The following is a 12195-nucleotide window of genomic DNA, read 5'->3' on the forward strand; positions in this document are numbered from 1 at the left end:
TAGACAATGTTCTGGACCCGAATCTACACTGTCAAAAGCCTGCTCAGATTGGCCAGTCAGAGAGGAAGTCTTTTACAGCATAACCTTTGAACCTTTGCTTGTTGTGATTGGCTCACTGTGGTACATGAGCACAGGAACACATGCAGCACAGGAAGGTTCTGTCTGATACAGCGAATATAGGCCTAAACCTATGTTTTAACTGCAAAATTAGGGGATCGTCTTATACGCCGGCAAATACGGTAATTAAAACCACTGAGATATATATTTAAAAGTGATGAAGGTGGGCTGGAGTGATAGCGCAGTGTAGGGCGTTAGCCTTCTATGCAGCTGATCCAGGATGAACCTTGGTTCAATCCCCAGCATCCCATATGATCCCCTGAGCCAGGAGCAATTTTTGAGTGCATAGACAGGAGTAACCCCTGAGCGTCACCAATCACCGGGTGTGGCCCAAACCCCTCCCCCCCAAAAAAGTGAAGGTAGACAATGTTATGCTATGTATAAGTTACAATAAAGCATTTTTTTGTTATTGTTGTGGAGAATGGGGCATGTTGGGTTGGGGTTGACTGAACCCAGGGACTCAAGCATGACTCACATCCTGATCCCAAAACATGATTTAGTATCATTGTTCGGCCAGAGAGATAGTACACCAGATAGGGTATTTGCCTTGAACATGGCCAACCTGAATTGAGCCCAGGCATTGCATATAGTCTTTGAGCTCCAACAGGAGTGATCCTTGTGCATAGAACCAAGAGTAAGCCCTGAGCACTGCTCCTGGTTCAAAACCCTCTCAAAAAAGGTTATGGTACCACAGCATAGCACAGCAGTAAGGTGTTTGCCTTAGACACAGAAGGACTGTGGTTCAAATCCTGGCATCCCATATGGTCCCCCGAGCCTGCCAGGAGCGATTTCTAAGCATAGAGCCAGGAGTAGGCCCTGAGCGCTGCCGGGTGTGACCCCAAAACCAAAAAAAAAAAAAAATTAAAACAATCATTTAAAAATTAAAAGCAATGTGGGCTTGAGCAGCAGGTAGGGTGTTTGCCTTGCACACAGCCAACTCAGATTCAATCTCCAGCATCCCTTATAGCTCCTCGGGCACCACCAGGAGTGTTTCCTGAGCGCTGAGCTCAGTAACCCCAGAGCATTGCTGAGTGTGGCCCAAAAACAAAAAAAAAATTAAAAGCAACAATATCCTTTTGTTTACACAATTGATACTTTTTTAGCTTCTTCTGTAAAAATGTTAAACAAAATAACTAGAAATAAGACATTTGCATCTTATTGGGTTAATTTAAATATTGAGCTTCTCTACTAATATATAAATAATAATACCCAAGTATCAAACATACATTGTAACAATACACATTATTCTTACAAAGTATATATTTTATATAACTTTCATTATATTATTTTAATTGTGATATTAAATATGATATTTAATATATTTAATTTAATAAATATAATTAAGTATAATAAATATAATAAATAAAATAAATATAATTATGTACATTAAATTAATGTGGCAGCCAAAATCCAAAGGAAAATTGAATGTTCTCTGTCAAAAATGTCTCCCCACAATACAATTATTAAAAAAAAAATCCCCAAATTAAATCACCCCTCAAGCTTTCTGAAATTAGGAGAAAATTCGTGCAGATGACCTATTTCTCCCCCATGTGATTATTTTGATAATTGACTTTTGTCCCCCCAGGGAAGAGTTAAAATATAATTGAGCTGCACCTGCCTCATAGAAGAAACAGCTTGATATACCAATAATCTCACAAATATTGTACTTAACTGGGGAATCAAGCACTCTTCTTTCTCCTTAATTGTATCAAACAATTAATCGATTTTTGCTAGAGAATTTGATGTCTTGGAAAATGCAGAATCTTTTCAAGTTTGTTTTTTCTTCTCAGAAAATTTCTTCTCAAAACAAAAAAATGAGAAACATGCCCCAACTAACAGAGAAGGGCATAAATTAAAAAATAAAGTAGACATATTTTTAGCATCTGAATTATTACAAAGAAATGCTTATATGAGTTGGATAGATAGTACAACAGGTAAGGTTGTATTTACAACCTTGCATGCTGCTGACCCATGTACTGATCCCCAGCACCCCAAATGGTACCATGAACCCCATCATATATGATCAATGAGTGTAGACTTAGGTGTAAGCCTGGAGCACTGCTTGGTATTGTCCAAGATCCCTCCAACCCCCTTAAAAAGAGGAAATGTTTAGAAAGACTCAGATGTCATCTATGCCTATAGGCCCTTTATTTATATTTATATCCCTTTTTTTTAAAGACCATGTATTTCATAGTTGCTCATAATACATTTGTTCCAAGATAAATCCCACCACTAATGTAAAATTCCCTCCCCTGTTGTCCCCAGATTCTCATCCATTCCCAAACCTACCCTCTTGGAAGGAACAAAATCATATATTTTATACTGCTTACTTACAGGTAAGTAGAAAGAAAATTATTTTTTGAAACACAATAAAAATTTTTTGAAAATTAATGTATCTTACATGAGGTCATTATGCATTGTCAGAAGGTTTACTGAGTTGATTTTCTATTATTGGTTTTGTTTCTGAACATTAGGTGGCTTGAATCCACGTTGATGTCTAAATTTGTATGTTCCTATGGGAATAACAGCATTGAAAAAAATTGGAATTATCATGCAGTCCAGGAATTCCAAGTTCTGTGGCTGATACTGCAGCTTTTGTGGGGCATGGTTTCAGGTGCCAGGGCTTCTGGAAGTATGCGAAGGTGGGAGCGAGGGTGTCCACACTCACTCAAAGAAAGGTGTGGAGATATCAGCCTGTGTATTAGCACACCTGAAATGTTAGTGGGTTTGGCATCTCTACAGAGTTCTGTGGTTGAGAGGTGAAGCTGAATAGGCCCTTTTTAATTAATGCTTTCCATACATAAGGTACAAATGCTGAATGCTTCCCTTCAGATTGAAGTACTTCTCTCTGCTTTGGTATTTATGTGCACCAAAAGAAACTAGGAAAGTTTACAGAGAAGCATGTTTACTCTAGTGAAAGTGAGATGTCAAAAAGTTTCAAAGCACCATCTAGATAGAGGCCAGGTATCAAAAAGACATCAGCCCTAGCTATTTCTGAACACAGGTTGCCATAGTGCAAGGCATGCCATTATTGTTACTTGAAAATAATAAAGCATTCTCTTAAAATTGAATATAGAATAAGTCTTTTCATGAATTGAAGTTTCTATTTCTAGTCTTTCCCCAGCCCAGTTTTTAGAGTTAAATCCATGTAAAGTTTCTGATAAATGTTTCTAATGACAAGTCCGCAACTTAAATTCTTCAGAAACAGAATATTCCATTTGCTCTGTTACTCTGCCTCAGAGCTTTCCAAATTTGTAAGAATATTTGAAGGCAGAACAATGTGGACTATTAAAATCAAAATATATTTCTTTGAGGGTTCATTGGAGAACCTAGCCAAGCTCTTCTTAAGATTTATCGGGCCCGGAGAGATAGCACAGTGGCGTTTGCCTTGCAAGCATCCAATCCAGGACCAAAGGTGGTTGGTTCAAATCCCGGTGTCCCATATGGTCCTCCGTGCCTGCCGGGAGCTATTGCTGAGCAGACAGCCAGGAGTAACCCCTGAGCACAGCTGGGTGTGGCCCAAAAACCAAAAAAAAAAAAAAAAGATTTATCTATTTGGGGCTGGAGCAATAGCTCCAGGTGTAGGATAGGGTGTAGGTATAGCTGTAGGGTATAAGCCTTGCACATGGTCAACCCAGAACAAACCCTGGTTAGATTCCCGGCATCCCATATGGTCCCCTGAGCCTGCCAGGAGCAACTTCTGAATGCAGAGCCAGGAGTAATTCCTGAGCATCACAAAACAGACAAACAAAAAAAGATTTATCTATTTGAAGTGCTCTAATCTGAAGTGTTAGTATAAAGAGTGCTGGCTTGGGATGGCTTGAAGTGCTACACGTTGCTTGGATTGAAACCAAGTAAATGTCATCTTGGTCCTGAGGCTCCCTGCCTGTACTGGTCTCTCTTGCCCACTTGCCTACCAGAGTGTGGTTCACAGTGGATGCTTCTAAGGTCCACAACCCAATTTCAGCATGCACATTTGCACACTCATCCAGGAAGGAAGCTCCATCCAAGAGGGAGGAAGTAGAAAAAAAGGCACCATTCTAGGAAGCAGACCCTTCAAAATGTTGGTACACCAAGGCAAAAGAAACAGAACTGCAGATTACAATGGGACTGCATCCTCTGTCATCCCACACACACAAATCTCTGTCTGCAGAAATTTCCTGGAGTTTGCAGAGTCTGACCGAATAGCAAGTGCTAATGAAGGCAAATATTTCTTCTGAGTCCAAGAAAGGGCCAGACTCAAAGAAAAAAAAAATGCAATTGAGCAACATCAATCAAGGCTAAAAATAAATAAATAAAATAAGACAGCTGAGAAAAAGTAGTGGTTCCCACTAGGAAGCAAACCACCAGCAAGTGAGAGACTGGTTTCTCCAACCAGCCACACCATAGGAATCAATTAAGCAACCTGTTTTCACTCCACATTGACTCGTTCTTTTGACAAAAGTGTGGGCTCTGTTCTGAGCCCCAGGAAGAAGATGTCTGGCCACACATGGAAGAATGAAGGGGAAAGGCCAGAGCAAAGCCAAAATAATTTCCAACTTATGTCATCCATAAGTACACTCTAGACAGATCAAACTTTTTTGGTGGGGGCCACACCCGGTGGTGCTCAGGCATTATTACTAACTCTGCCTCAGGAATTGCACCTGGCAGGTTTGAGGGACCACCTGAGATGTCGGGGATCAAAGCAGGGACAGAAACCATATACAGTGATACATGTTTTTCATGCATAGAATCCCAGTTTAATACCTTATATGGCATATACCCCTGTAGCCATGGTGGCCCGAGAGCACCACTGATTATAGTCTGGGTGGCTCCTGGACATAGCCAGAGTGGTCTGGCCAAGTCCATCTTCACAAGGTCCAAACAACACTGCAGAACCTAGCAGTACAGCCGCCTTATGCCCTTGCATTCACCAGCTGTCCTGGTGGGCCCAGAATGCCTGAGAGTCACCTCAGATCTCTAAATCTTGCTAGTGAGATCCCTAAAATAAATAAGTACATAAATAAAGTTCACTGTAACAAGTGACATCTACAGATCAAGTAAAATTTTACAATTGTGCCCGTGAATATGATTCATTGTTGTCTTTTATTCAGCTAAATATAACAGTTGCACTGACCACAAGGACATGACCTCTAGGACATGAGAAATGACTATGGATGTCCTTTCAAGTGTAGACATTCTCTGTTGTTTTCTGTCTATGTTGATCATTCAACCATGGTTATGGAAGAGAAAATATACAGTATGAATTGGAATTCTCTGTCTTAAGTTCTGCCATTCTTCTTGGGAAAACTTGGGTCAAACACTTTATTCTTCAGGAAATGAGAGATTGAAAATATTGCAGTCTCTTCCCATTCCATAATTTTGTAATTCTAAATTTATGCATAAATTTTGCATATATACTTATGCTTCTAGACACATGGTTATTCTTAGAGCTATGCACAAAACCTGTATCTTCTGTGACGCACTCACAGTTCATCAGAGAAGCATGTCTATAATCAGAGTTCAATTATAATCCAAAGAATTATTGCAGCCAGAGCCATAGTACAGTGAATATGGCACTTGCCTTGCGTGTGGTTGACCCAAATTCAATCTCAGCATCCCATGTGGGTCCCTGAGCACTACCAGGAATAACCCTTGAGCATCACTATGTATGGATCAAAACAAACCCAGTAAAGGAATCATTTTTCCAAGTTATTTCAAAAGAGTATCAGCTTGGTAACTGGATTTATTTTTTAATCTAAATACCTATAATTCTCTATATAATTTATAAGTATTTATATTGATTTCAAAATAACTCAGTGTGGCCTCACTGAATTATAATAAAGATTATCTGACTAGATACCTAAAAGAACACTAGGTTCCTTGTTCTAAAGTGGAAATTTCCAAAATAGTTGCAAAAATGTTACATATTCTACATGCACAAAGATGACTGTTTTAATTATTTATTTATTTTTGGTTTTTGGGTCACACCCGGCAGCACTCAGGGTGGCTCTACGCTCAGAAATCGCTCCTGGCAGGCTCAGGGGACCATATGGGATGCCTGGGAGTCGAACCACTGACCTTCTGCATGCATGGCAAACGCCTTAACTCCATGCTATCTCTCCTGCCCCAGATGACTGTTATACTTCAAAGGTGGCACCTATTTTCCCTCCCCTTGAAACCAAAATGGTACTTTGATCTGCTTGCACTAAAGACTGTCATGGAACTGATCTTATATAGCTTATCATATAAAGTCTGTAGCTTGATCCTATACTTGTTGAGATGCTCCTTCTTGGAGCCCAGCCACCATGTTGTGAGGAGGCTCAAGCAACAATACTAAGCAGCCCAGGTGGAGGAGACCAGCCCCCTGCCAAAAGCTCTACTCAAGTTCTCAGCCAGCATCAGTACCAACTGCCAAGCACACATGTGAGGCTATTTTTAGATCTTTCAGCCATCCCAGTGCCCACACAACATCACACAGAATTTTTTTAATGTTGTTGCCTTAAGCCACTAAATTTGGGGAAGTTTGTTAGAGGCACTTTTTCCCCTATTTAAAAGAATTTAAAGTTTATGCAAAATATAATACCTGAGATCTCTCAATTAGTTCTTCCTTCATTCAAATAATAACTTAATGAGCATATTCTAAGCTAGATGCCAGGATGCATAGGAGACTAAATGCAAACTGGAACCTATCTCCTAGTACAAGGAATAATCTGGATAAGGAGTTAGAAAACAACAGAAAAATCTCATTACATATGAAATTATAATTATGATTTCAGTACCATAAACCAACATAAGTCATTGTGGGAGTCCTAAGTGGAGGAATGTTCAGGAAAATTAGTAAAGGTAGTGAAGACTACACCTGAGTTTCTGGAAAAATTTAAAGTAAATCAGGCAGAGAGAACAAAAATTCTTCACATGGAGGACTTAGTATGTGCAAAAGACCCTGGCAAGAAAAAAGATGTGTATGTTCAAGTTATTTGATCTGAACTACGAGATTGTAACTCAAGATGAATCATAACCAAAGATGGAAGGCCCCCCAAAAATGTCCCAAAGGACTAAGGTTATACTCCACATGTGGCAACATGGCATGGTTCCTCAAACATCACTGGAAGTGCTTCTCTTGTATGATATTTCTGTCCTCACAAATCCAGATTTAATGAGGAGTTCAACAAACTAATCCAACTCTAATCAGATTTTCTCTTAGAACTTCAGTGGGGAGAAAACTGAGGTATCTCCATGAAAGTGACATGGAGTATTTCACCAAGCAATCTGTATATACATTAACACCCATGAGTATTTCATGGATCACACCTAGGCAAGTTATACACACACCTTTCTTCTTTGCTACATTCCACTCCATTGTTGATCCACATCTATGTCTTCATAACTAAATTATAAATCATTTATATACAATGGCGCTGTTTCAATCAACTCTTCCTTCTTCACTGTATCTAGCATACTGCTGGGAACGCATATCAAATATTCAATAAAGTGTTTTACAAAATCTTAAATAATGAGTAAGTAATCCATTCATAAGTAATCTACAAGAAGTGATGTCCCCTAGAGAAAACTCAAGCTTTGCTTGAAAAACCATTCCCACAATAGCAAATCTTGCTGTCAAACATTGTTCTTTTCTAATTTTAGTCTGTTCTCAAGTTTCTTCCTCAATGAAGACCACAAGCAGTCCTTCCAAAGACTATCTCGGTATATACTTTGAAAATCATTACTGGGTCACCCTTAGTTTTCTCTCCTTTCCGTAACAAAATATTTCATCTTTTCACCTTTCTTCAAATACCATTTAGTGGCTCCCTGGATTCATTCCAAGTCTTCAAACTTTCTATATATATTGTGGAGGCCAGTAATATAGTAGACTAAGAAACAAGGTCAAAGACACTGGAGAGACTTGGTGTGCAGTACTCAGGAGAGCAGCAGCTTTTTTCTGAGACAGCTTATTTCCAAGCCAACTCACAAGCCTGCATGTGTATATGAGCACACATAGACACATGCACAAGGACACACAAACACTGAAACCTTTTACTAGCTCAGAAAAGTATGATTGTTCTGAGATGAACTGCAAACTGTTCTCTGCCCCTCATAGCCAGACTTAACTATGTCACTCACCAAGTTAATATTATTACATTCTTAGTGATAGTTTTCTCCCAGGCATCTATAAATGATATGACATAGAAACAAGCAGCCCACACTAAGAAATTCCATCATTTGCCTGTAGCCAAAACTCAAAAACAATGCATTAATAGCCAGTTTACAAATAATGAAGCTCTAATAACATAACATCTATAAACATGGTTACTGTTTTTTTTTTGGTTGGTCTGATATGGTTTTAATTTAATTGTGCTCAGGAACTACTCCATGCTCTGTGCTTAGGAGTGACTCCTGGCACAAGGTACCCTGTGGTGTAAGATTAGAACCCTGACCTTTCCTATATAAAACATGTGCTCCAGTAGCCCTACTTCTGCACTTTTGTATGAGAAGAGAAGAGACGAGACAAGATGAAGAGGGGGCCAGAGTGATAGCACACTGGTGCCTTGCACGCTGATGATCCAGGAAGAACCAGAGTACAATCCTCAGCATCCCATATGGTCCCCCGAATCTGCCAGGAGCAATTTCTGGATGCAGAGCCAGGAGTAACTCTTGTACACTGCTGGGTGTACCCATCCCCCAAATAAGAAGACAGGAGAACAAAACAGCCAGGAGGGGAGGAGTGGAAGGAGAGGAAAGACAAGAAATGTGGAAGAAGAAGAAATTGGCATATGGATGGAAACTGTTTTGATTTGGTGGGTTGATTGGCTAATTTTGGTTTACGCCTAGCTCTAGCTCAGGAATCACTCATGGCAGTGCTCAGGGGACAATATGGGATGCTAGGAATGTGCAAGACCCACTATATTATACCTCTGGTCCAAAACTGTTCCATTTTATTTCAGAGATTCTAACTACAATTTGCAATCGTTTTTATCTTTTTATTTCTTTTTTCTTTTATTTTCATTTTTATCTTTTTAAAACTACAAAAATCACTGTATTGTAACCATCACTGAAGTCCAGATATAAATCGGACCAGTCTACAGATTATAGATATCTATATTATATTGTGTGCAGGATGAATGCTGAATTGTAAAGAGTTCTCAAAATTATGTATTATTTTTAGACAGAAAACTTGAGTGTGAATAAAATACAATTATACTAACTCCTGAATTTGATAAAACGTTTTGTAATGCTCACAAATCCTGTATCAAAAGGATACATGAAGTATATTGGTTCTAAAATATTGCACTGGTTTTAAATTACTTTCAAAATTATGCAGTAGGCAATACATTTCACCTTTTTTGTTTGTTTGTTTTGGGCCACACCCAGTGTGCTCAGGGGTTACTCCTGGCAGACTCGGGGTACCATTTGGGATGCTGAGGATCAAACCGGGGTCTGTCCCAAGTAGGCCCTGTGTAAGGCAAATGTGCTATCGCTCTGGCCCCCACATTTCATATTTTTAAGTCAACACATAGCGGGGCACTTAAGAATTTATACATGCATTTTCTTGCTTTGTCATTTATTGACATGAGTTGAAGAAAGAATTAAAATATTAAAAAGTGTAATGGTTATTTTCTTTGTGTTTAGAAAAAAAGTCAAGCATTAATGAAGAGGTGGTGGTAAACGAACTCCAAACCTTTAGTCAAACAACTTAGGGGATACACTACTGTATAATTAGCATTTCTAAGGATTTGCAATAATAAAGCATTTCCCAAAATAGGCGCCTACAAAATAAACATCAACAGGATCTCAAACAGTTGCATAACTCAAAAAAATATAAGATGAAGAATGTCTTTGCCTTACAAAAAAGGAAAATCTAAGCTCTACAGAGGGGATAAAATGAATTTCTAGGCTCTAAGATATACTTTCCTTAATAATATATATACTTAATGCACACTGAATGAGAGCAGTAGTAACATCTATTCTGCAGAAAATGGAATTTTGCATAATAAATAGCATCTAAGTACATGTATCAGAGAAAGCAGGGTTCAATTTTAAAAAGTCTAATGCCTATTCATCCTTAATGGTCTGTTCAAACTGATGATCATCACTAAAGAAGCACATGGCGGGCAACATCCTAGGGCCAAAACACATTACACAATGCTCAGAGTGACCTAGGGAAAGAGAACTTCCCAAGGTCAGTCCCCAGAACCCAGCGTCTTCTAGGTGCGATGACCAAAGTCCTCCTAGGTCACTCAGGATGCGCACACCTGAACTGTTTTTACTTAAAGAGAAATCAAGGTGACTCATTAGCACCCAGAGGCACAGCAGGGGTGTTGTCACCTGGAGCACTTTGACAGTCCGAAAAGTAAGGACCAATAATTCCTGTGTCAAGGTGAAAAGCGCCCCAGCTTTCCATGTGACGGCAATCTCGGGCGTGCACCAAAGCGCACTTGATCCCCACAAAAGTAGGCAAATATTGAGGGAGAAAAAAGGACACTCTGTGGAGTCCCTCCAGAGCCCAGAGGCTGAATACCAACCAGCCTTGGCATATTTTGATGTATGCAGACCTGGCAGTCTTTCCTAGCTAGGTAAAGCAAAGCAGTGGTCCAAGAAAGAGAATAAACTTTTCTGCTCAGCTTGCTTTTGCTTTCCGGCGGAGATCTCTTCCCCAGACCTGCACGAAGACTATTCAAAGTGGGGCAAAAGAGATAAGCGCCCTCCATCTCAGCAACATCCAACCCGTGCCAGAGCTCCGAAGGTGACTTCCAGTCCAGTCCGTAACTTAGAGACATTGGCACACGCGCGCAAGTTGCAACCAACAGTCCATCCACCTCTTGCATCTCCAACGTCCACCAGGTAAACCAGGGCTCCGCGGAGTTGCGGCCACGCGCCCCAAACTAACTTCCCAGAGTGGTACCCAGTCGCCCAGGAAGATTCGGCCGAGCGTCGGGTAAAGGAAGGAGGATGGATAGGAAGCACGGAGGAAGGGGGAACAGGGAGCGCCCCAGACCCGGCCCAAGCGCACAAGGACAGGTCCAGGGCTGCGCATCGCTCCCCGACTCTGTGCGTTCGCTACCCCTCTTCTTCCTCCACCTGCTCCTCCTACCTGTCTGAGGATGAAGCTGGTGGAAGTGGTGCTGCCATCGGATCTTTTCAACCTGCTCCTCCGGGTCGTGGTGCCTCGGGCCACCTGCACTCGACACACGGGGCCAAGAGAAGTCGGTGAGGACGGCTGCGCGGCGCGCGTGGGGAGGACCACCCGGTTGCAAGTCGAAATCCGGACCCGCTCCCGGCCCCCCCGAACATGCCGCCGCCTCCAAGGGTCCCCGCTACTGCCCCCATCCCACCCCAGCCCTCTGCACCCACCACATCCATTAACAAAGACTCTCCGGGTGCGGGGTCCGAGTCCCCGGCATGGATGGGATGGGATGGGATGGGGAAGGCTGCGAAGCTCCGGAGCGGGAGCGCAGGGAAGGGACGAGGCGTGGAGGAGGTGCAGGAGGGGGGAGGAGGAGAAAGAGGAGGAGCGCGAAGAAAACGGGGCGCGGGGGGGAGGGGGAGCGGGCCGGAGGGCTCGCGGGACCTGGGGGGGCCGGGCACCGAGGCGGGGCGCTCGGGGGTGGCGGGGGCGGTACCTGCGCTGGGGGCGAGTGCTGCCCGTCTGTCGTCCCGTTCTTGGCGTAGGAGGAGGACATGGTTCAGAGCTGCATGGTCCGGGCCGAGGAGGAGCAGGAGGAGCAGGAGGAGGAGGAGGAGGAAGAGGAGGAAGGAAAGGTGGCGGGGCCCCGCGCGCAGCTCTCCACCCTGGATCGGAGAGCGCAAAGCCCTTGCCGGGAGAGAGGCGCGAGCTTCGCCCGAACCCCGGCGGCGGCGCAGGTCCGCGGCTCGCGCTTGGCACCGGAGCGTTCCAGAGGCTGCAGCCGGGAGGGCTCCGAGCTGGGGTGGGTGGGGGTGGGAAGATTAAAATAGTCTGCAGAGTTTCAAAGGAGACAAAGGTGGCACGGTTCATGAATCAGGACTTGGGGAGGGACTCTTGGTGCAGTGAGGCAAGGAGTGGGAAGAGCCTACGGCGTGTGTGTGTGTGTGTGTGTGTGTGTGTGTGTGTGTGTGTGT

The 12195-nt window shown here is 42.5% G+C and overlaps 1 protein-coding gene across 2 annotated transcripts in view; it reads right to left on the reverse strand.

Annotated features, from left to right (window-relative positions):
• Positions 1-11821, reverse strand: part of CACNB4 (calcium voltage-gated channel auxiliary subunit beta 4) — a 356270-nt gene extending 344449 nt beyond the window's left edge. Inside the window, exons 1-2 of one of the 2 annotated variants that reach the window (XM_049773007.1) lie at positions 11718-11821; positions 11189-11272 (exon numbers count right to left, since the gene is read on the reverse strand). In XM_049773007.1, coding sequence (XP_049628964.1) covers positions 11189-11272; positions 11718-11777 — 144 coding nt within the window. In that variant the 5' untranslated portion in view covers positions 11778-11821. Of the gene's footprint in view, positions 1-11188; positions 11273-11448; positions 11565-11717 lie in introns of those variants that run through there. The other variant, XM_049773008.1, reaches the window with a different exon arrangement.
• Positions 11822-12195: the final 374 nt, after the last annotated feature.

The sequence above is a fragment of the Suncus etruscus genome, chromosome 5 (genome assembly GCF_024139225.1).
Source record: "Suncus etruscus isolate mSunEtr1 chromosome 5, mSunEtr1.pri.cur, whole genome shotgun sequence".
Lineage (NCBI taxonomy): Eukaryota > Metazoa > Chordata > Mammalia > Eulipotyphla > Soricidae > Suncus > Suncus etruscus.